The following is a 25,402-nucleotide window of genomic DNA, read 5'->3' as shown; positions in this document are numbered from 1 at the left end:
GGGGGCAGTGTATGGTGTCCATGTCAATGGACCTGTATCAGACATGTGACATTTGAGATGTTTGTGGATGTCTAAATGAAGATGATGAACAGGGAAAGGGGGTCAGACTGACCAAGAACTGAGTCTGGAACATCATGACCAAAGTGGTAGAAGGAAAACCAAGGGTTGTGTCACAGAAGTCGAGGGAGGAAAGTGACTTCAAGCAAGAGACCTCCTGTTGAATGCTTCCATCGGGGCAAAGATAAGGACACGGAGGTGCCCATGGGGAGCATGACCATGGCTGGTGCCTCGATGATGCTGTTTCAGAGGCACTATAGGAACAGAGGAGCCTCTCCTGGATGATGGCACCACCAACCCGATGGACATGAGTGTGAGCAAGCTCCAGGAGATGGTGAAGGACAGGGGAGCCTGGCTTGCTGCAGTCCATGGGGTTGCAAAGAGTCAGACACGACTGAGGGACTAAACAACAACTCCCGGATAAACGAGCACGTGGGAAGTGAGGAAGTAGAAACAGAATCTAAAAGTAAGCCTTAGAGAAGTTTTGCTATGAAGGGGAAGCATGCCAATATGGGACTGAAGGAGGAGTTTCTGGTTCATTTGTTTCAAGATTGGAGATACCAGGGCATCTTTGATGCTGATGAGCCTGAGCCAATAGAAAGGAAGAAATTAATGATGCCAGTCTGAGAGGCAAGGACTGGGGACTGGAGTCCTCGAGAAGGCGAGAGTGTGAGCGTGGGAACTGGCCTCTGATCGAAGCAGGGGTGGTCATCCCCTGAGACAGCTGGGACGAGGGAGACGGTGAGCTACGTGTGCAGGTCAAGTGCTGGGAGCGTGAGCATGACCGTCTGAGGGACGACTTCCGTTCCCTCAATGAATATGCAATATGGACAATGAGTGGAAAGTTTGGAGAAAGAAGATACAAAACAGTCCATCTTGAACACTGGAGAAGGCAAGCTTCTGAGGAAACAGCAGTGGACACTGGAACCATCCTAAGAGCTCATTAGGTGTCTGATAACATGAATCCAAAGTGCAGTGATGTTTTCACATTGGGATGTTTTATTTTTTCCCATCACCCATCTGCTTGGCTACTAACCTAGAGAAGTCAAATCCTTGGGTTCAACCAGAACTGAACTTTTGCCAGTGAATAGATCAGAAGGAGTGAAGGGGGCAAGGAAAGTTGAAGGGTAGGGGTTACAGAGGAATAGTTACAATAATAGAACACATGTTGAATAAACAGAAGTAAGAGAAGGCTGAAGGATGGGGAGAAACTGGTATGGAGTGAAGATCGCATTGAATTTGAAAACTCAGGAGAAGAGCTGATGGAGGCTCCGGTGTCTTCTTAGCAGTCTCAGCTCAGAAGGGACACGCATCACTTCTGCTCCCATCAGTCATACTTGTGTCAAGGTGGCTGGAAAATGCATTCCCATTAGGGCCAGGGCCGGGGCCAGGGGCTACCTCTGCTGGGGAGTGGCGGCCCCTGTTGTTGGAGGACAGCTGGCCCTCTCTGCCTCATTGCTCATGGTGGCTTCTGCTCACTGCACTCTGTGCGTGCACCTCCAGGTACCACACTGGGCCTGTGCGTTCATCGGTTTGCTTTCTTCCTGCCTCACCCCTTGGTTTCCTTATCACGTGACCAATAATGGACCGTTACTTGCCACGGAGCCCACTACTTCTCAAAACACCAGGCCTGAGTCTAAAAAAAGAGAAGGCCAGTCTTTCCCCAGTGCCAAAACCCAGGGAAGAAATTAAGCATGTCCACAATTTGAAAGTCATGTTTATCACCCTGCAGCATCTATTTGCACTATGAATATTTATCCGGATATTAATCAGCAAACCACAGTTTGGGTAGGACTTGTTATAACCCATCTGATAGGGAAGAAGGACTTAGAAATTCACAATATTCGTGCATTAAGAGTAGCGGGTGCAACTTTCCTTGAATTATTCCAGCGTTAGAAGGAAAGATGGACTTATTTTCTCAACTAGCTGGATAATATGTTCGCTTTAGTGGGATGACAGAAGCCCCAGTGCTCACAGTGTTTGAGAAGAGAAAGTTTATCTATTACCACAGCTGCAACAGAGGTGGAGCTAATCCAGCCACAAGTGAAAGAGAGACCCGTTAGCCAGCTTTAAATGGTGACGCTTAAGAACAAACACAATGCATTGTATTGCAGGAGACGCAGATTCGATTCCTAGGTTGGGAAAATCCCCTAGAGGAGGGCGTGGCAACCCACTCCAGTATTCTTGCCTGGAGAATCCCATGGACAGAGGCGCCTGGCGGGCTGCAGAGAGTCGGACACGAGCAAAGCGACTGAGCACAAGCACAGACACGTGAGCAAACACCAGCAGGATACTTTTCTCTTTTCCTTCACTCCCAGACAGGCGAGGGAAACTCAAGCACAGAGAAAATTTGCCTCAGTCCTGGACTAGATGCAAAGATCCGCTCGCACTCTCAAAGGCTGAAAGACCTACACGAGTAGGAGGGGATTCGGAACAGCTCACCTCTGATTGGCATGCAGGTGACAGTCCCTCAGCACTGACGTGACCACAAATCTTGCCTAGTGTCAGGTTCAAATACAGAGTCTCTGTTTCCACTGCCAAGGAAGATCCATATGCAAAGACCAGCCTTAGCTGCTAAAAAGAGTGTGGTTACTTATTTGTATACAACATATCTTCAGGCTCTACGAAGTATGTGGCAAGATAGTTCTGTAATTTCTTTTTCTCATGGCAAGAGGGCAGATAAAAAGAATTTAGCTACAAATAATTATATTTCATACAAAAATAATTAAAAGGTTTCGTATTGAGGTTTATTTCTCAGTTCATAGGCATGATATTAACTTTTCTAAATACATCCATAATTCAAACATATATGAAAAGCGACTTCCCTAGTGGTCCAGTGGTGATGACTTCACCTTCCAAAGGATGAGATGTAGCAGGTTCGATCCCTGCTCAAGGAGCTTAGATCCCACATGCCTTGCAGCCCAAAAGTCAAAACATAAAACAGAAGCAATATTGTGACAAATTCAATAAAGACTTTTTAAAAAAGGGTCCACATCAAAAAGTCTTTTTAAAAAACAACAACAAAAAAACCATAAATGAAGAGATAATTAGATTTCTTAACAATCCCTTGGCCAAGTTTTTTAGCTGCCATTCAGGTATTTTGGTGCCACTCATGTGTTTCTTCCCTGGTGGCTCAGATGGTAAAGAGACTTGGGTTTGATCCCTGGGTCAGGGAGATCCCCTGGAGAAGGGCATGGCAACCCACTCCAGTATTCTTGCCTGGAGAATTCCATGGACAGAGGAGTCTGGCAGGCTACAGTCCCTGGGCTCGCAAAGAGTCAGACATGACTGAGTGACTCACCCCCATGCATTTCTGGGATGACTCACTCTATGTTAAAAAGGGTATGTTCCCATTTTAAGACCCCTAAAAGCAAACACCAATGCAATATCAAAGGATGGTAAAAGGTGGACAAAGGAAAGGTGTGTTTCACCTACGTGTCAGTTTCAGAAGCATCTGCCTGGCCTGGTGTGTATGGCATTAATTTCCTGCTGTTTTTCTATTGGAATGCCCCCCTGAGTCGCTTGAAGTTGAAAATCAAGTCATGTTTCTTTAATCAGCCTTAGGAAACAGTGAAAGAAAGGGGTGGTGGAGAGATTCCTTTTTATGAAAAGTTTCTAAAATCAACAAAGCCTAGGAGAATGAGTATGTACAACTTTGGGCCATGAGTCTGGGATTTTAACTTCAGAGAACATCTGTTACTCACCATCCTCAGGTCAGTTAAGTATCTTCCTCCCTGTATTATTTGTCTCCTGTTCCAATATTTAGCAGCTTGATATAATCTCAGATTTTCTGTGCATCAGGAAATTGAACACTCTTGGTCCAGGGTCTCTCCTAGCCTGATGCAGTGTATCAGGCAGGGCTGTAGTCATCTCCAGGCATGGCTGGTGGAAGACTGGCTTCCAGGCTGGGTCATTGGCAGGATTCTGTTTTCCCCAGGGCTGTTAACATGGCTCCTTGCCATGTGGGCTTCTCCATGGGGCAGCCCAAATATGGCAGCTGGCTTCCTCACAGCCAGAGAGTGCTAGCAAGATGAAACTCATGGATTTCTACTACCTAATCACAGTGACTTCTGATCACTTTTGCCTTATTCTGTTTGTTAGAAGCAAGTCACTTGTTCCAACCAATACTCAAACGGAATGAACTGCACAAAGGTGTGAATTCCAGGGGATGGGTTCACATTCCCCCGAACTCGGACATTGCTCCCTGCCCGTTTTTGTTGTCCCAATGATGACAATTCCCTTTTGCTCTCCGGTTTGGTGACCTGGTCTTTCCTTTCCCAATCTCCTTTTTAAGTCTAGCTTCTCTATTCTCATGCTCATCAAAATATAGTAAATACTCAACTTCATCTTCTTAAAAATTGTTGCCCTCCTTGCTTAAGAAGTCCAGTGGTTCCCCCCATTTCTTACCTCAAAACCAGTATTGAGGAGCTGTATATCTGGAATTAATCAGCTTTTCTTGCCCTTTGCTTTATAGGTGGAATTTGCAGCCAGATCAGGCTCTCACTAGTCCTTGTGCCCTCCTGTGCGCTTTCGCCTCTCTGCTCTGCCTGAAACTGCCTCCTCCCTCTTTCCAGCTGCAAAAATTCTAGACAAACCACAAAATCTTTCCTGTGAGCTGTGGAGGTAGAAATGGGCTCATGTCTGAACCCACTGCACAGCCATTAAATGAAGATTACATATGTACAGTTATCTAGCTGTCTAATCTGTGTCTGTACAGTGCCCCCATTCATAGAGATATATGTATCCACATGATGATTATATAATTGTATGTATATCAATATACACATAACTGTTTGTATATATATAATTTTATATATATGTAATATGGGCTTCCCAGGTGGTACTAGTGGTAAAGAACCCACCTGCCAATGCCAGACACATAAGAGATGCGAGTTAGATTCCTGGGTCAAGAAGATCCCCTGGAGGGGTATGGCAGCCCAGGCCAGTATCCTTGCCTGGAGAATCCCATGGACAGAGGAGCCTGGCAGGCTGTAGTCCATGGGGCCGCAAAGAGTCAGACACAACTGAAGTGACTCAGCACACACATGTATATAATACAATATAACGTAGCGTAATATAATATACTCATCCCTTCCCCACTCTGCCTGCCAAATTAGAGTAAGAGTCTTGAGAACAGGGTGGCAGCTTACTTCTCTTTCCTTTCTCACAGCAGATACAGTAGCCCTTGGCGTGAGGTACTTGTTCAATAAAATCTGTAATGCCATATAGTAATGTGCTTTCCAAAATGCCTTCCCCACGTTTGGGGAGTGGATATTGTTATTTTCATTTTATAGATGAGGAAACTGAGACTCTGACGGTTTACTTACATGCCAACAGCAGACAGCAGCAGAGCCCTCCCTGATGAAACCCCTGAGTTCTCACAGTGGCCTGGTCTACAAGCAGGACGTGACCAGTTTGGACTTCTCCATTCATATTTGTTTTTTTTTTTTTTTCCTTCTAAATGTAAAACCACCTAATTTGACTTGATTTTTTTAATGGTACAATTCACATTCACCAACCCCTGCACTATAATAAATGTCCTACTCTTTGAATTTTTTTCTTAACCACGACAAAGGATGGGATTGAAAAGAGATTTTTTAAAATAAATAAAAGACCCATCAGGGGCCGGAGGAGGGCCTGGATCTGTTTTTATGTGAATTAACCATTTCAATTTACCCAAAAAAAGCAGTGTCAGGAAACATCATGTTGTTAAATGTCACTTTGTGCGTCTCTTGCTGTCCCCGATTCACTTCTGACCCTGACATGAAGGAAGCCATCATGCAGCTAGTAGCCTGCACAGGTCAGGGAGGTTCTAGTGACTCAGGATCCCTTTGCCAGATGCCTTGGCAGCAATCACAGGCATTTTTGTCAGGAAAGTGGCTTGTGTGTGTGTGTGTGTTGACGTGTGTGTGTTGATGTGTGTGTGTGTTGACGTGTGTGTGTGTCGATGTGTTTTTTATAAGAGGGACTGAAGCATGAAAGATAATTATTCCTAAACCCCAGTGTTCAGACTTCTGTAGGCAACATTCTGAATCCAAAATGACTTTCAGCCAAGTCGTCTTTGCACCTGGGAACTGTGAAAAGGATTGAAAGCTTCTAAAGGAGATGAAACTTGACCACCACAGGAAGTGACTTACAGCCCTAGAGGCTCAGATGTATTGACATAAGGTAGTGAAGTAGGAAAGAATTACAGTTTTCAAAAAGCAGTCAGCTCTTGGCTTCTCTTTTATCGCAGTGTGATGTGTGTGTCCTAGAATAAAACCCTCTAACCACAGTGCAAAATTGACATTCACGCAGCAGGCGTGGTTTGAATCCCTTTCTTTTGTGGGTCTGACACTAAGGAAAGTCGGAATTTCCTCTACGACTTTTTCATCATGTGTCAGTATTGTGGTTTCCAAACACTGTATGGATCTGATTTTCCCAGTTGCAGGGGGGCAACATGCTGCCTATGGCAGTGACTGAAAGTGTTGGAGGAATTATCTATCTGGATAAGTCCTAGGAATTATCCAGGCAGTGACCTGGAAACTGAGACAGAGTGGCTGCCCAGTTCATGTTAGAATCTTTATTTTGTGCATGAATCATCAGAAAGCTTTATTCTCTAGCATTTCTTCACTCCGTTCTGCTTCAAGAATATTTCTTATTGCTACACTTGAATTAGGGGCCTGATGTCCAGTGAGTGCCTGCGTGCTAAGTCCCTTCAGATGTCTCCAACTCTGTGAGACCCAATCAATTGTAGTCCACGAGGCTCCTCTGTCTGTGAGATTCTCCAGGCAAGAATACTGGAGTGGGTTGCCATGCCCTCCTCCAGGGGATCTTCCTGACCCAGGGATCAAATCTGCATCTCTTATGTCTCCTGCATTGGCAGGCGGGTTGTTTACCCCCAGCACCACCTGGGAAGCCGCCGACATCCAGTAGCTGGTGATTATCCAAAAAGCAGAGCATGAGCTGTGTGTATAGCTGTGAACCGACTCATGTGGCCATGACCAACTAGAAAATTTCATATAATTTTGACAAGTGGGTCGATCATTTATCTTAATAGATGTCTACACATCACTGGAAGCTATATATGTTTTTCTGTTACCTTTTACCTGACACACCGTTTCCTGGTCTATCTAAGGAGCATCTCAAGTTGATCGAAAGTATGCTCCATCACTTCCCAGCAGGTGACTTCGAAATACATGAGACTGGGACTTCCCTGGCAGTCCGGTGGTTGAGACTTTGCCTTCCAGTGCAGGAGGCTGGGGTTCAATCCTTGGTGGGAATCTTTTCCACATTCCTTGAAGCCAAAATTAACAAAATATAAAACAGAAACAGTATTGTAATAAATTCAATAAAGACTTGAAAAATGGTCCACATTAAAAAAAAAAAAGACATGAGACCATTGACCTTCACTCCTGGAGCTGGTTCCTGTAACACTATCATTTCTGCCACTATGCCCCTGTTCCCTGGGTGATCTTGTTTTCTCTCTCAGCCCACTTCTTTCCCCCTCCTTCACCTGATCCCAGTCTTAGAGGAACAACTTCTGATATCCTAAAGGGATGTCACATGATGACTTTTGATGCCATCTCTTTGATCCCACAAGATGTTTCCCTGTTCTGCAGTACCAGCTGTTTGGGAGGAAAAGAAAAAAAACTGTGAAATAAATATATTTTCATCTACAAAGCATAGCACCAGCTTTGAATTTTAATGTTAAGATGCAAATGAAAAGCAGGTTAAAAGTATATGATGTCAGGAAGAGAGTTGATAAACCTGAAAATGGTAGAAAACCTTGTTATCTCTTAATCTGCTTGTATAGGAGAAAAAGCTATTTACTTTTGGGTGAGATTGACTTAATGCTGTGGGCCAAACTCTGGCCTCAAGTCCGTGTGGTCAGCCCATGAGCCCTGGAAAGAATCTGGCTTTGCTTTTATCCAAATATTAGTCATTGCAGAGTAGATTTTTTAGGATGATTTTTTTTAAAAAGATCAATAAAATAAGGCACAAAGACTTGGAAGAAAAGTCAGCTCGTACATGGAACCGGGTCCCTACGACTGGTCCACTCTCCCAGCAACTGAGAGCGAGCGGAACAGGCCTGAGTGGGCACCAGCAGAGTCAGCCCGTTTCACAGGTGGACCAGGACTCAGGAGTGGGTGCAGCCAGCGTGGGCCTACTGCCTTGTTATCCCCCATCCCTGCTTCTGCCCCCTAAACTGCTGCCATGAGGCCAGACGTGAAGCCAGAGCAGGCCATGCCAAATGGACAGATGCGGAGGGACCACATGGAGCCCGTTTTTCTCCAGCAAAGCAGTGATGTGTTCCAGGCAAAAACCCAATCTGGGATGTTTTGGCCCAAAGGAAACATGTACAACCAAATTATACACCTTGGAGAATAAATGAGCTTTCATTTTGGAAGGAAATCCTACCAGGCTCTTTATTATTTGCACCACAATCATAAAGTTGGTTTTAATCTCTATAGTGGAATGCTGCTGAGTTGGCCAACTGGCAGGCCCCGGCGGTTTGAGTGGGCACCACTTCATCCTCAAGAAGGTGCGATGGGAAGCAGGGACACATCCTCCTCCTCCTGGAACTTTTTTCTCGAGATCCATCATTTGCTTTGTTTTGTGTGTGTTCATTGCAACTTCAAAGTAGACTCCGCTTTTCTTTCTCTTTTCCTTTATTCTCATTTTTAAAAATTCTTGGAGCCTTCCAGAAAAAAAAAAAAAAGACTTAATGTAATGTTTCCTCTCTAAATTGATGAAAATCCAGGAGTAGGTCCAAGAAAGTCTATAATGGATTTCCATTGATTGCTTGGAGGGGAACTGAGTATCAAAGCTCAGAGAGAACAGAAGGGAAGGGCTTAAGAGGCAAGTTCTCTTTTTCAACCTTAACAAAGACGTTGGGTGATTTAAACCTGCTGGGAGTCTGCTCCCAGGACTCATGCCATGAAATGACCTTATCAATATGGTAACCGGAGGGCTTAGGGCTTTTGGGATGGCCTGGCCTTCGAATATATTATACTATTATCATATCAGGTGTAGGGTCATGTGTCCAAGTTTCGAGTCTGGATTAAGGAAGTTTCCCTACTAGAATGTGAGGATGTGCTAGTCTTTTTAGTTAGGAAACTCCCTGGAAGGGCTCAGAAGGGATTGGGCTTACAGAGAGCTCTGCCCTTGCATTGAAGATCTTAGGATGCAGTCCTTCTGGGCTCGTGGAGTTTCACACCTGAGCAGGAGCCGCTGAGGTGAGCCATGGGCCAGGCTTCCACGCTCACTGAGCAGGCCAATCCTGGCAAGTCAGCTAAAAATCCTATGTGGTTCCCAAACTTTGCTATGCATCGGAACCCCTAGGGGTCTTTTAAAAGTACTAGTCCCTGGATCCTACCCAGACACCCTGATTTAAATGGCATGCAGTATGACCTGGACATCAGGAAGTGAGCAAAGTTTGGGAACCACTGCTAGAGACTATAAACCCCATGAGGGCAAGGACTGTCCCTGTCTCCCCTTCATTGTATTCCCAGCACTTGGCATGGAGTCATTGGCGCTCAGGAATTACATGAGTAAATGAGTAAATGAATAAGGGTACTGATGCTCATCTGCCCACACACCATTAAAATGAATCCCAGCGAATGAGGTGATTTCAGCACCTAAATATTTGGGGTGACTAAAGGTGGAGGGTGCTAAAGTTCAAGGAAGACCTTGCCCCCATCCATTTCACCCTCTGCTTCTCCCGACTTATAGCATCCCGAGAATGACTGTATAACCTCTTCATGGACCACTTTTCATTTTTGCGACCTCACAAGGGTAGGATCATTGATGCCTCTGTGTCTTTCATAGGTCAGGAATTTATACCTGAGCTCCCTGCTACCTGAATTTCCCTGTCCCTCCCCTGTAATGCGTTAATTATCCAGAGATAGATCCACACAGGCGTTTGGCAGCCAGGACGTGGGGGCACCCTGCACCCCGCAGTTGCCTGCTCCGCACTTGTTCTCTTGTCTGACGCTCAGCGTTTCCACGTCCCCCTCCTGCAGATGCCGAATGCTGGCAGCGGATGAATCAGCTTTTATTGTAACAGTGTTTATGGAGACTGTCAGTTCTTAACCTTAAAACTGAACCATGCTGTTTGTATTTTTCCAAGCGGTGGAGAGTGTGAAGGACTAATGAGAGCGGAGCGTGAAGAGATCAAACGTGCGCCGGGGAATCTTTGTTCAAGACCTGGAATGGGCGAAATTCCACTTGGGGCGGGGGCGAGGATCCCGGCTGGGATCTTCTACTCCGCGAGCTTAAGGCCTGAGATCATGGTCTGGCAGAGAGAGAGCGAGGTGCGCGGGAGGCAGGGAACGCGGACCGGGCACAAGATGCTTCCTCTCTCTTTGGAAAAGCTAGAAACTATTTCCTTTGGTCAGAGCGGGAGCAGATCCACTTGCAACAAACTGTCTCCTGACCCTTTGGGCCTGCCTTCAAACTCAGGGTTTTGAAAGAAACCATTCATAAGCCCGTGTAATGGGCTTGGAGAAAGATGGAGAACTTTCTGCCTACTGTGTGCCTTTTCTGTAGGCTCTGGGGAGGGTGTTTAGAGCGCTCAGTGACTGAATCCCCAGGGATTTGGTTAAAAAAAACGGGTTTAGCTGTATTTAGAAACCAGTCCTTCAACGTGCAGAGGTGTGGAGTGGGTGGGAGAGAGTCGGCCTTAAAGCAGACATGTGGTGTTGTCACGGAAGAGAAATAGATTTGTTAGCTGAGTGGAGCTCTGCCTGCTACCTGAGCCTTGGCAGTCGGGGCCTGCGAGGCTTGTTGGAAGAGTGTTTTGTGGGGTGGGTTCCTGGCAGCAGTGGGTGCTGCCTACGGAGACTTCAGACCCCAAGACAAAGGCATCCATCAGGCTTCTGTTTTCTGGAAGGTCTCCCTGAAGAATCAAGCAGGTATGCAAGTTGGTGAATGAACGCTCGTTCTTCGAGAAGGATCGTTTGGCTCGGATGGTGACTGCTGTGTCTGTGTCGGGACGGATAGATCTTGCTTATTCAGCCTCACCCATGAGTCATTGCTTAAATCTCCTGGAAAACTGCCGGTTAGGAGTTGCACAGTCTCCAGCTGATCCTTGCCAATGGATTTTCAGTGGCAGGGCTTGGGGACACCATGGAGCACTCAGGTCAAAGATACTCCATTTGCAAACCCAGCATCTCTGTTCCACGTGTTTCATAAGCTGATGGACAATTTCTCTCTATTACACCTGCTTTGGGGCCCCCTTCTGGGCCTTATTTAATCCTCTGCAGGCCCTCTGAGCTGGAAAAGTTTACCCAGTCGCCCATCAGGACACAAGCCTGTCCCTCCCCATGGACCTGTTCAAAGATGAGCCCACACAGCATGGGGGAGAGAAATCAGCTGGAAATGCTCCGCGGCCCCACTTGGGGCCTGGCTGCCCAAGCGAGTGGGAGAGGCAGGGGCCCAGGGAGGCCGGGGCCCGCGGGCCGCGACTCACATTGTTCAGGGTGCTCCCAGTCTTGCGGGTTTCATCTCCTCAGCCCCTGTGTCCATGGTGTCACTTGACTCAACAACCCAGAAGGCGAGGGGTCTGCCCTTCCCCTCACGGTATTCTCATTGTGGGGGGATCCGTGGCTATTCAGAGGGTCTCCCCAGGCTGAACTGGAGCTGGGGCGCCTTTGCTATTTCCCTGATCACATCTCCCTTAAAAAAAGTGTGTCAGCCCTTTGAGAGTCCTTCATTGCCTGGACCTCATTCCCTCTGCTAAAGTGACCCCAGGAGAACAGCTCCTAACTGCAGCTCAGCCACCCACTCCTCATCTTATCTGTGTTTGTGCTGAGTTTCTCAGACATTGGCCTGCATCAGAAACACAGGGAGGGCTTGTTAAAACACAGGCTGCTGGGCCCACCCCAGAGACTCAGATTCTGCAGGGTGACGGCGGGGCCTGAGAATCAGCATTTTGAACAAGCTCCCAGATGGTGCCAGTCTGAGGACCACACTTTGAGAACCAGTAAGTCAAAGTGATAACCACATTATTACCAGCTTTTCTCTGAGCTTGGTTGGGAAAGAGTGGGCTATTTAGGATATTTTAAAATTAAAGTAAAAATTAAAACAGAAATTACTCTTGAAGCACACATATCCATATGCATGCATCCTCAGTCACTCAGTCGTGTCCAGCTGTTTGTGACCCATCGGCTGTAGCCTGCCAGGTTCCTCTGTCCATGGGATTTCCCAGGCAATAATACTGGACTGGGTTGCCCGACCCAGGGATCGAACCCACATCTCCTGCATTTTTTGCATTGCAGATGGATTCCTTACCCCTGAGCCACCAGGGACGCACATATATCCATATGTGTGTATATATTAAAAATATGTTTTTGCATTTATGTACACACATATATTTATACAGATATTTATATACACAAATATATATTTATATACACTTATGTACATAGAAGTCTGTGCATTTGTGAATCAGTATGTGTATGGATATACATTGATATAAAGTCTTAGAACTATTTGACATTGAAGAGAAGCAAATTCAGAAAGTGTTCAGGGTCAGAAGTGAATTCCAAAGAACAGCATCCCTGGGAGCCTGTGCTTCCTCCTTCCCGGTCTCCTTTCTGCCCCTCGCAGCCCACCCCACGCCCCCAGCTTCCCAACCCTGCGCTCCCCGGAGGCTCGCCCAGGGCAGCTCCGCGCTGCGCTGAGCGTGGAGCAGTGAATCGGCCCCGCCCGGGCGGCTGGCACGGTTGGCACCCCTGGCGCACTTTTCCACATTCTCTCTCTGGGCAAAGGGAGGCACCAGGTACGGCTCATGACACGACTTGGGGGCTAGTGACCACACCAAGACGTGTGGCTGTCAGGTCAGTGGAGACCATGCCGAGAACCAAGTCAGAGAGACCTTCCTCACCCCTATGCCCCGGGACCCAGCTATGGTTTCAGACAGGCAGGGTGAGGAAAGCGTGCCTAGCCTATCAGACTTTAAAATCCTGCTTGTCCACGTAGTCGTGCATGCATGCATGCATCCATCCATCCAGACGGCAGCAGTGAAGTCCTACCACGTGCCAGGCTCTGGGCTAAGTGCCCAGACACAGAAGCGACGCAACAGACAGAAGCCCCGTTTCAAGGAGCTGACTCCCTGATGGGGGCCGACAAGACTGCATAGGACAGTTTTGTTTGTATATAGAATAGTCTTGTCTTGTGGCACAGAGTATTAAGGACATACGTGGAGTGATAGTACTTGATGATTGCAGAAGTCCTCTGTCTCTGGAGGTGATATTTAAGCTGAGATTTGAAAGGCAGAGAGTGACAATAGTAGCCTGGACTAGGACAATGGCAGAGGAATTTTAGAAATAGCCAAAATACTCAGCAGCCAAAGAATCCACCTGCTGTGCAGGAGACACAGGAGGCGCAAGTTCAGTCCCTGAGTTGGGGAGATCCTAGAGGAGGAAACAGCAACCCACTCCAGTGTTCTTGCCTGAAAAATCCCATGGACAGAGGAGCCTGGTGGGCTACAGTCCATGGGGTCACAAAGAGTCGGATGAAAATGAAGAGCAACTGAGCACCCAAAGATAAGATAGGTCTATGAAATAAAGCCTGATTTTGGGGGGCTTCCCTGATAGCTCAGTTGGTAAAGAATCCGCCTGTAATGCAGGAGACCCTGGTTCAATTCCTGAGCCAGGAAGATCCCCTGGAGAATGGATAGGCTACCCATTCCAGTATTCTTGCGCTTCCCATGTGGCTCAGCTGGTAAAGAATCTGCCTGCAATGCAGGAGACCTGGATTCAATCCCTGGGTTGGGACATTCCCCTGGGGAAGGAAACGGCTAACCACTCCAGTATTCTGGCCTGGAGAATTCCACGGACTGTATAGTCCATGGGGTCACAAAGAGTCAGACACAACTGAGTGACTTTCACTAAGGATGAATGGACTTGAAGAAGCTAATGTGGCTAATGTAATTTACCCCTTGTGCAGCTGTTTGCAGTTCAGTCAGTTTTTGCCTGCCTTAATTAGTCAGACACTGAACAAAAAATGAATAAAGTTCTAATAATGTATAAAAATACAATGAAAAGGAGCAGTATTCTTGCCAGGAAAATCCCATGGACAGAGGAGCCTTGCAGGCTACAGTCCATGGGGTTGCAAAGAGTCAGACACAACTGAGCAACTGAATACATATGTCCATGTATAAAATACAAGAGAGGAGAACAAGGAGAGACTGATTCTGCTGAGCATCGGGGAAGGCTTCACAGAAACGGCAGTATCTTCACAGGATTTGTAAGGAGACATAGGAGTGTTCCGTGTTGCCAAGGGAAGGAAGGGCTTTGCAGGTAGAGGAGACAGAGACCTTTGACCCAAGGGTTTCTATTAGCCTCTGTCTGAGTTACAGCAAGGCACCCCCTCTGGGGAGAAGACACCGTGTCCTCCAGGCTTGGTTTCAGCCCATGCTTGCCCCCCACCAGGCTCTTTTGTTCCATGCACAGCTTATACCACAGGCATGGTGGCCCTGAATGAAACCGCAGGGAGTCGACTGTGCCCACACCCATTGGGCTTTGAAATTTGGTTTCTTTACCCACCCATCCACTCAGAGAGCATTTATCAAGGTCCAGATTCATTTTGAGACAGCAACTCCAAAGGGAAAGCCTAACATTTTGTGATTCAGTCTCAGGAGACTTGTTGGGGCGGGGCCGGGGGAGCAGCAGGACTCTGCCACCAGAGCAGCCAGTTCCCTCAGAAGAGCCGCAGGCCAGGAACCAGGAATCTCGCATTCTGGGCCCCGCCCAGACACCCTCCCATATGCTGGCCCCTCCCCAGCCATCCCCTGCACCCCACTCTGTAAAAAGAGGGCACTGAATTCTTAGACCCAGCTCATACCCTGCTCCCACTTGGTACAGCTGGTGTAACTGTTTTCAGGACAAGCTGGATTTTCCTGTGGGATTGTAGGTACGAAAATGGCTTTAAAACTGATGCTGAATGCATCACCCTCCCCAGCCGTCCCGAAGTCAGACGTCTTTGGAGAGGCTGCTGGCCAGATTCAAGGGTCTCCCTCTGTATCCTGGCCACTCTTTAAAAAAAAAAAAATTAAATTGAACATTGTGTTTGCATTTCAGTTCAAGAAATTTTCTCTCTCTCTTTTTTTTTTTTTTTTTTTTGGCTGAGTGGCATGCAGGAGCTTAGATTCCCAACTGGACCCTTTAGGAGCTGGTGACTTTGATGACATCCTCAGCTTCAGTTTCTTCATCTGTATAATGGGGGTGATGATAATGGTACCCATCTGGTGGGAGCTTTGGGAGGCATTGATGGAGATGATCCATAACGAGTGTTTGGATAAGACTACCACAGAGTTAACACTGGAAAGGGGGGTGGAGGTGTAGCTGGTTATGATGAGGGAAGATAGAAGCTGGGCTGAGAAGCAAACATTCAAGAGAAAAGGTATCAAGGTAAAAGTGAGTCCTAGGAAAGGCCAGTGGGAGACGGGAATCATAAAGGGAGAGAAGTGCTTGTGCTACAGGTATGCTCCTCCTTTTAGAGGTGAGAACACTAGGTCATAGGGGAATAATGGACCAAGGTGGGGGCCCTCTGTTTTTTTAAAAAAAAACAAACGTATTTTCATGCATCCTTTATAATTCAGAAAATAGCAGTAACAGAAAGCTTGGCATCTTAAAGAAATCCCTGTGACCTTTCCAAGTGCCATTTCTCTATGACTCCATTTCTACTTTATTTCTCCTTGTGTTTCTAGTAGTTATTTAAGTTCAGCAGGTAAGTCTTGTGCATACAGAAGGGAGCACAAATCATACATGTACAGTTCAAACAATTCCCTAAAGTGAACACGTTGTGTAACCAGCTTCCAGAAGTAGAATGTGGGGACTGCCCTGGTGGTCCAGTGGCTAAGACTCGATGCTCCCAATGCAAGGGGCCCAGGTTCGATCTCTGGTCAGGGAACTGGATCTCACATGTCACAACTAGAGATACCACATGCTGCAGCTAAGACCCAGTGCAGCCAAATCAATAAATAAAAAAAATTTTTTTTAAAGAAACAGAATGTTGCTCTTGTGGCCTGCCCCCCCACCCCGCCACAGGGCTCCCTTTTGGTTACCAGCATCCCCAGGATCACCACTGTCCTGACTTCTAACAGCATTACTTAGTTTTGCCTGCTTTTGAACTTTATATAAATAGAACCATACATTTTATCTGGTTTCCTTTGTTCAACATCATGTTTGTGAAATTCACTGATAATGTTTCATTCTATGACTATTTTATGCATATACCTTCCTTATATATTCTGCTATAGATGGCCATTTGAGTTCCTGTCACTTTCAAAGCTCACCCCAAATGCTTAGCAAATCTCAGGAAGAAAGTGATGACTCCTAAAGCTAATATCCAAAGCAATAGTGTGGGGCCCTGCTCTTTGTGGCCTATTTTCTCCATTCTCTGCCTCATCTGGCTCCCCAAAATAAAGTCCCCTGCTTACTATATGAACAAATTCAAGAATGCATTTGTAAGTCCAATTTGTTCCCGAGTCCAACAAAGTTAGCCTAGGTACCCAACTAACACAATCGGCTGTAGGGTACTGTATTGGAATAGGTTTAAATACTTTTCACACAAATAACATGTACATAAAAGAGAAACAAACATAAAGAATATAGCAGTTTTACTCTTACACTAAAGTACCTTGAAGAGTGCAGTAGTATAACACAGCAGCTGGCATACAGGGACTGCCACACGTGTTCACATCTTTCAAAGTTCACAGCTTGAAGATGCGTATGCGGAAGACTTGCTGCAGAGCCCAGAACACTTGCACGAAGTATGATGCGCCATTTCATTCCTGCCTCTTCCATCATTAATTTGCCAGCATGTGTTGCAGTCCATGCTCATCATTCCAGCTCCTTGTGATGACCAGCACTTACTGACCCTGTGAAAGCATTAGCCTGCACAAGCCAAGCGGCTTTGGGCTGGACTGGCATCTGCATAATTTTCCTAAAAAAATGCGGCCAGGACCCCCATAACACACAAAGCAGGGGAGCAGAGCTGAGAATTAAATCAGCAACGTGCTGCTGGCCAGTGTTCTTGAAGCAGGCCCCTTGAACCCGTTGCCTGAGTGGAAGCTGCAGTGAGGGAAGATGGGAGATTAAAGGCGGCTGCAGACTCTTATTCTAGAGAACCCCTGGGAGAGAAATTAGGATAGCATACAGTGGAAGGAACAGGGTTGCGGTGCCTACTCTGCGAGCCGGAGGCCTCTCAAATTCAATTTCCTCCTCCTTGGGACACAAGCACTCATGTCTGCTTCAAGGGGTGTTGTGAAGATTAGACACAGCAGCCCATGCCTGGCCTGGGTGGTGGTGTGCTTTGTCCTAGATACTTCCCATGTGCCCAGTGTCTTCCATTCACCTCTCCAGACTGACCCCTCAGCCTTCCTCATCCTGTCGTGTGCCTCAGCTACGTGATCTGTATGTATCATGTCAACGGACTCCCTTGATCTTGAGCTTCTGATTGGAATTGGCCAACAGTAAACATGACGCGAGAGGAGAGGAAGAAGAGGGAGGCATCCATATTTTGTAAGGCCCATGTACACACACACACCCCGCCTCGCACTGGGGAGCAGCAACTGCTCCCTTTCCTTGCCTCTCCAGGCCTGGAGGTATAAGATCTCGCTGGCTTTACCAGCCCTGGACACCTCAGCATCTTTGGTGGTTTCCAGCCTCCTTGTCCAGAGAAGGCAATGGCACCCCACTCCAGTACTCTTGCCTGGAAAATCCCATGGATGGAGAAGCCTGGTAGGCTGCAGTCCATGGGGTCGCTAAGAGTCGGACGTGACTGAGCGACTTCACTTTCACTTTTTCACTTTCACTTTTTCACTTTCATGCATTGGAGAAGGAAATGGCAACCCACTCCAGTGTTCTTGCCTGGAGAATCCCAGGGACGGGGGACCCTGGTGGGCTGCCGTCTATGGGGTCGCACAGAGTCGGCCACGACTGAAGCGACTTAGCAGCAGCAGCAGCCTCCTTGTCCACTCATCTGTCAGCTCTTCTTTCATTAAGCTCCCTAGGTCACACGTACCTCAGTGCCACCCATTTTCTGCCCAGGTTCAGACAGACACACCCTCGTGCCAGGATGTTTATCTTGGGGAGAGTAGCAGCATGTAAGTATGTGCTCTGGTGCACCCCCTTTCATGACCACCCCCAAAAGAAAGCCCCTGAGAAGCTCGGTCTTCTCTTTCCTTGAACCTCAGCTAACTGAGCTCCAGTGGGAGAATGATCTGTATCAAGAACAAAACTAGCAGGTGCTTTGTTTTTCTGGGGTCAGAATAAGAAATTGTATGGGGTCAAGGAGTTAACATCAATAAAGTGGCTGAAAGTGGTCCGGTGGGTGCCCTCTGCCAGTTGATGCTTGGCCTTCTGCTCTTCCCAATAAGAGGAGAAACCCACAAAAAGTCCTGCTTACAGATCATACTTCTCCATACTTGTTTCTACTTGTTAGTGCATTAGACAAGTATCCAGAAAAGGGTCTTTTAGAGAAAATGAAAGAACCTTAAATGGTTATTGTTAAAGATTCAGTAGATGGTGAGCTGCAGAATCATAAGTATGAATGCTTTTACTTCCTTATGTTGGACTCCTTCACTCTTAAAGAATTTCCCACTTTCTCCCGGGCATTTCATATGCAAGCATTTCTTTACTTCCCCACTGGAGGCTGAAGTCTTAAAGACAAAACCCTGTCCAGATATGATTTTCCTAAGAGTCTCTTGTAAAATGGATACATGTCCAGAATTCCCTGGCAGTGGTTTAGGACTATGTGTTCCACTGCAGGGGGCCCAGGTTTGATCCCTGGTTAGAGAATTAAGATCCTGCAAGCATGTGACATGGTCCTAAATGAATAATAAAGTGAATACTTGTCAAAGCTTTATTGAACTAGCTAATGAGAGAACTAGGAAGATGCTAGTGCCAGTTAAGCACTTGTGAGGAACAGATATTTATAAAATTAGTGGAGAAAATCATGACAGAGTAGATTTGGAGGGGCAATGACCCTATTATTCGTTATTGTTTTTTTCCCAGTTCTGTTGAAATGTAATTGATACATAACATTGTGTATAGTGAAGGCATATAACATAATGACTTGAGATATGATACCTTGTCAATGATTAGCATAGTAAGTTTAGTTAACATCCATCACCTCACATACTTGGAATTTTGTTCCTTATGATGAGAACATTTAACAAATTATTGTTTCTACCAGACCAAAAAATAAATTATATTTTTACAGGATGGAAATCTCCAAGTTCACGTGTAACTTTTAGCCTAAGCCATCTGTGTGTGTGTGTGTCTGTGTGTGTGTGTGTGTGTGTGTGCTCAGTTGCTCAGTTGTGTCCTATTCTTTGCGACCCTGTGGACTGTAGCCCACCAGGCTCATCTGTCCATGGGATCTCCCAGGCAAGAATACTGGATTGGGGTGCCATTTCCTCCTCCAGGGGATCCTCCCAACCCAGGGATCCAAACCACGTCTCTTACGTCTCCTGCATTGGCAGGTGGATTCTTTACCACTAGCGCCACCTGGGAAGCCCTGAGCAATAGTAAATAATAAGTGAAACAAAGGTCCATTCTCCTAGAAAAGTAACCAGGGACAGGCCTGTCATACTACATGCTCTGCTGGGAACTGATCAACTCGCAACCACCCTTTTGCTTTATTTCCAAGTTTGGCTCATTTCTCCTCACAAGGTATACGCTATTGAACTGCCTCACCACAGGCTCACGGCACCTGGCCCAAAGCAGATGCCCACAAAATGCCTGTTGAGTGAACCTATGAATAGAACAGATCTCCATCCATTTATAGAAAAAGATTAGCCAAGCGAAGTCCAGGGCCCACAGTCGCATCAGCTGCCAGCTTTCCGAGCAGGGATCAAACAGTTTCCCTGGAGGAGAACAGAACAGCAGTCCAAATAAGAACAATCTGTACCGGCAGGTGGGAAAGGGGACCGGTCCTGGTGGGGTACAGCTTTCTCTTCACCTCAGGCCATAATCGGCCTATGATGGCTCTGTAATTGCTTTATAGTGTCAGTAGGGGTTCCCCAATAAATGAGCATTGCTGGTTTCTGGCAGCCAACAGAGCCATACAGGTGCGTCGTGAAAGTGTGAGGGGGCATTGTTAAGTCTCAGCTCCGAATCTTTGAAACACTGTCTGTGGGGCTGTTAACAGAGCAGCCCCTGTGAATGATGGAAGCAGTAGGCAGGGGGACGTTTTTCAGCGGATCTGACCCAGCTTTGAGTCGGCAGCTGGAGGGATGGGGAAGGTGCCGAGGAAGATAACATTTGCACTGCCTGCCTTTAGAACCATCAGATTTTTGTTTAATTTCCTCACCCTCAATTTGATGTTTTTAGCCTTTTGGTATTGACTATTTAGAAAAGACTCTGATCCTGGGAGGGATTGGGGGCAGGAGGAGAAGGGGACGACAGAGGATGAGATGGCTGGATGTCATCACTGACTCGATGGACGTGAGTCTCAGTGAAGTCCGGGAGTTGGTGATGGACAGGGAGGCCTGGCGTGCTGCGATTCATGGGGTCTCAAAGAGTCGGACACGACTGAGCGACTGATCTGATCTGATTTTCCTTTAATCATTGGAAAATATTTTTTTTCTGGGACAAGTGTCTCTTGAGGATTCTATTCCTAGGAGGTGAGATAGATGGATTGGGAGCTTTTCTCTAGTTTTCATCCTATGTTGATGAGAACAACATACTCATCCTCATGCCCATTTTACAGAAGAAATAGCTGAGGTCCTGTATCAGTTAGCTTCTGCTGTGTAACAAACCACTCTGAATTCATTAGCTTAAACCACAGTGTTTACTGTTTCTCATGATTCTATGGGTCAACTGGGTGGCTTTTCTAGTCTGAATTAGCTCAGTTGGGGCCAGATGGTCTAACATAGTCTCCATTTGTGTGACAAGTCATTGGCTGGCTGTTTAGTCTAGGGTAGATTATCTGTTTCACCTATCTGCCCTCATCCCACAAGCTAGCCCAGGCCTCTTCACATGGTGGTCTCAGGATTCCAAAGAGCAATTAAAAAAAAAAAGTCGAGCTCCAATATACATTTATCTCTGCTTACTCTTGTCCATCGGCCACAGTAAGTCACATGACCAAATGCAAAGACAGTGTAGCAGACCACTACCCAAAGCATAGATAGTTACAGAAGGAATCTGTGGACGTTTTCGCAAACCCTACCGGTCTAGGTGCAAAGGTACAGGAACTCGCCTAAGCTCACAAAACTAGGTAGGGGCAAGGCAGGGCAGAGACCTAGGCCTCATACCTCCTGGCCCAGGCCCCTTCCTCAACAGCATAAGCCCTTTTCTAGGATTCCAAGGTGAAAGTCCAGTTCCCTCTAGAAACCTAGTTTACAGGGACTTGGAGCAGAGAAATTCATGGTAGGTTTCAGTGATGGGTCTTCACTTTGGGTGTTCAGAGAAATCCATCTTCTTAATTAAAACAATAGCTGGGCAAGGGTCCCTCGGGCCATCCCCACCCCCAGGCCAGTCTGAACTCTGCCAGTGTTTACCGTTTGACTTGCCTCCCAGGTTCCGACAGCAGAACACCAGCCGTGACTTGGTGTTGGGTGTCCCCCTTGCCATGTGGGGAGACGCTGCATCTCTGTAGGGGCCTCCACCTCTGGGGTCTCCTTGTCCTGTTCCGTGCTCTCCCTCTGGTCATGGGAGGACTTAAGACAGCTGGGCCCTTTAGGCATGCTAATAATTTGATGTCTCTGCAACTTGGGTCCTGGAAAAGGATCTGGAGAGTTTACCACTCTGTTTTCCTTCCCAGATAACGGAGAAAGCACAATTTAAAAATCCACAATAATCCACATTCATTAAATATTTGCTTCAACTTTGGCTTAGAGGGGGAGCTGATCTCCACATGGCCGAAGCCCCCTGGTGGCCACCCTTGACCTGTTCCTTGATCCCTGAGCAAGTTCAAAGTCAACCCTTAAATTCAAATCCCCCTCTCAGCACTCAGCAGACAAGGCCTTCCCTTAGCTTACAGGGGCGCCGGGCAGGGGGAGTGGACAGCAAGCATATCTCACACCCCAAGAGATGTTATTTATGCAAGTGTCTCGTCTAGGCAAGTTCACCACCTCCCCAGAGCAGAATTCTGGAAAACACAGTCTCTCCATCCACTTCCATTGGCAGAGATGGTTCAGACGATGCGTGAAGGTTTCTTTGACCAAATTGGCTTCCCAGCCTTGAACTCTGCTTCTTACGTGTTTTCTTAGACTTGAAAGAATAATTCACATCCCATTTCTGTCCATTCTTTACTCTAACAGAACATAAAGGAAATGGGGCCCGGGGGGCTCTCACTCTGCTTTCTTCACCAACAGCGGAGAAAAGTACAACTTGAAAAATCACCAATAATCCACACATTTTCAAGATCAAAGCTGTTTACAGAAGCATCCAAGACGAGCTAGTGGGGCGTTGACTCCCGTTTTGTCAGCTGGCCCCAAGAGCCTTCAATTAAGAAAGAAGCACGAGGGTGGGAGACTCTCATCAGTGGCCCCTTCCCCTCTGGAGCCAGCTCTGTACCCAAGTGCAAGGAGTCAGCCATTCTTCATGCCTTCCAAAGCATCACATGAGATCATAAGCGAGGTCACTCCCAAGCCCTAGAGTAAACAGGGCTCTGATACATTCTGCCCCCAAAATGGAAGATTCCTCAGCTATTAGTCAGACTTTCAACAGAAGGCTCCATTCCCAACCAAGATGAAACACTCGGGCATTCCTGAAATGTGATGTGCCTATGTCACTAGCTCCCAGGGTTGTCTTCAGGGTCCGACAGCAAAGATCGAAGTACAGTTATGGCCACTTCCCTCTGCCAGGAGTTTGTCTTTCCCTGCAAAGGGGCATTGCATGTTCATGCTTGCTGTAACATACAGCCATGGATGTCTGCTCTGTTCCTGCTACCTGAAGGGGTGTGATCACCATCACATGCCAGCAGAAGGTGGCCAACCTCACCATCGGTGTCTTCAACAATGCGGGCTTCCCCCCAGAGATCTGGTTCCTTCTCTCCCACCCTGCGCTGAGCAAGCCTCCACCACCAGCGGGTGCCAGGCCTGTGGTCACCATCTCACAGCTGTCTTCCTGAGTCCTAAGAACAAGCGCACACCCCCCACCACCTCCTGAGAAGGTAGCTTTTCTGCCTGAAATTCACACTGTTCATCCTTTGATTTTCTCTTCCTGGGAGCGCTCGCCCCCCCCCAATCATGTGAAAAGATAATCACTGTGCCCTTTTATCCTTTTTTTCTCCCCAAACTTGTGCTCTTCCCTTTGAAATACCACCCATGGCATTCTTGAACTTATTTTTAGACGTGTGGAAACATTCCAGACAAAAATCGATGCCCAGCACAGATAAAGCCCCAAGTGTGTTTATCGTGGGGAGAAGAAAACGGAGTGTTTTAATGTGGAAGGAGCGTGGCCATATGCCTGGATGCAGCGTGGCTGCCTTTAATCTGCAGAAAGGAAACAAGCATTGTCGATAATAATATGCAGCTGTCCAGCCCAAATGAGGACATATTGCTAATTAGCTATATTGTTAATATATTTTAAGGAGAGAGGCTGCAGTGACGTTAATTATAATCTTTGTTGTTGGTTGTTCAAAGTCTATGAGACCAAAAGCCTTGCTAATAATATCTTCTTTAATATCTTCAATAGAAGATTCTTGGATTTTTTTTTTTCTTTAGAATCCCACATAAAAGCCACATTAGGGGTAATGAGGCCTGTAGCCTGAGCCTAATTAAAACAACATCTAACTAAGCCTGTGGCCATCATTATCATCAACTAGTACTTATTGGGTGCCCCCCGAGCTCGTTTGGAATTGGAGGGTGTGGGGTTTGAGATTGTAGATATGGCCTGTTCTTTGCCCTCCAGAAATTTGCCATCCCGTCTGCCTCCAAGAAGTCTGCCTGGTTGCATTAATCTGGGAATAGTTACCACAGCCTTGAAAGAAAAAAAAAAAAAATAGGCATTAAAACTGTCCAAGCCAGCCACGATTTGTTACTAGTATGTGCCTCTTCTGAGGTTCTGGAAGTGGTCAGATCAGCCCTGGTTTTCACACACCGGCCTTTGGTTGAGGTTTATGGAACAGGGCAGGTGGCAGTGATTCTGAGCACAGTTTTTCCAAAGGTGGACGCACCGCTCCTTTTCACACCTTGATTGTCCTTCCTGGAGCTGATCGCCCTAAATAGCTCTGGGGCTTGGTTCTCCAAAGAATCCCTGCCTTTCTCACTCCTGTGCCAAGTGAGCAGCTGCCAACTCTGCTCTGAGCGCTCTGACCTCGATGTGGTCCATGGCAGTCCACCTTGGTCACAGTGCAGCCAAAGGGATGGATCCCCCCCGACGTGGCTGAGGGCGGCGGCCAGACATCCTGGCTCTTGGGCCGGGGATGTCCCGTGGAGAAAGTACACGAGGAGCAAAGTGTCTGGGCCTGTCATCTTGGAAACCGCACCGGGGCTGCTGACGAGAGGTTTCCTCAGCCATCTTGGCAGAGCTTTCCTGGGAGCATTCAGAGCTAGTGACGGGAGCCAGGGAGGCGATGCCCACCCATAGAATGCCAGCAAGCCTCCAGCTGACCCAGAGGATGCCACCGGGGAAGTGGTGGCCTAATGGAAAAGTCACAGCACGCTAGGAGAGAAAGCTTTCAGACCAAAGGCTGGTGGGGCCAGACGTCTGGGGTTGGGCCTGGCATTTGTATTATTTACTCAGTGATCTCTTACTGAAGACAGCAGAGTGGCAGTGAGCCTAACCCCCACTCTATCCCAGCCTGATGGCCCTTGGGCCTCAGTGCCAGGCCCTGGGAGGCCTCGGGGAGTCTGCACGCTTCGTGTCCTTCGCCAGGATCGCCAAGTTCACTGGCCCACCTCCCTCTCTGCTCTGTGATCGTCACCTGCTTCCCAGGCTTCATGGTACTCATTTGTTCAATCTCGGTTCAGACATTATTTCCTCAGGCAAACCTCCATTTCTCTTTAATACAAATGTTCCAAGTAAGGAGTTTTACAAGCCCTACCTCGAGCGCGGATGATGGCTTTTCCTGGCTTCCTCTGTTTTGTGAGTATCATCGTAGGTTCATTGAATGTCACAGATGCAATGCACAGCAGTCAATGACAATTTTTGTGTTTTGACGCCCCAAGTATCTAATCCCGGTGTGCCGAGGGCCCTTCAGGACGGCTCCCATGTTGTTCCGAGGGAACACCATTAATTCCTGAGTCTTCCTCGGTTCCTGCCACAGGAGAGCATCCCAAACTCACCTTGACTTCCCCGCCCCAGCTCTGGAATCAATCATTTGTCCAAGGAGATCTGGATTCTTTGAGGGCAAATGCCTCGAAATTTTTTAGTGATAGGATTTTCAGACAAATGAAAGGAAATAT

General features: G+C 47.1%; 1 protein-coding gene across 3 annotated transcripts in view; it reads left to right on the top strand.

Moving 5' to 3' along the window:
- Window positions 1-25,402, top strand: part of ISM1 (isthmin 1) — an 88,732-nt gene that overhangs the window by 26,155 nt on the left and 37,175 nt on the right. The window contains exon 1 of one of the 3 annotated variants that reach the window (XM_044928294.2): window positions 22,247-25,082. The exons of the other annotated variants lie outside the window; for them this stretch is intronic. Within the exon in view, the coding sequence (XP_044784229.2) occupies window positions 25,053-25,082 (30 nt within the window). The 5' untranslated portion in view covers window positions 22,247-25,052. Of the gene's footprint in view, window positions 1-22,246; window positions 25,083-25,402 lie in introns of those variants that run through there. 3 annotated transcript variants of the gene reach the window in all.

This window comes from Bubalus bubalis, chromosome 14, assembly GCF_019923935.1.
Source record: "Bubalus bubalis isolate 160015118507 breed Murrah chromosome 14, NDDB_SH_1, whole genome shotgun sequence".
NCBI lineage: Eukaryota > Metazoa > Chordata > Mammalia > Artiodactyla > Bovidae > Bubalus > Bubalus bubalis.
Note: the sequence above shows the minus strand (reverse complement) of the source record. Positions and strands in the feature narration are given on the sequence as shown.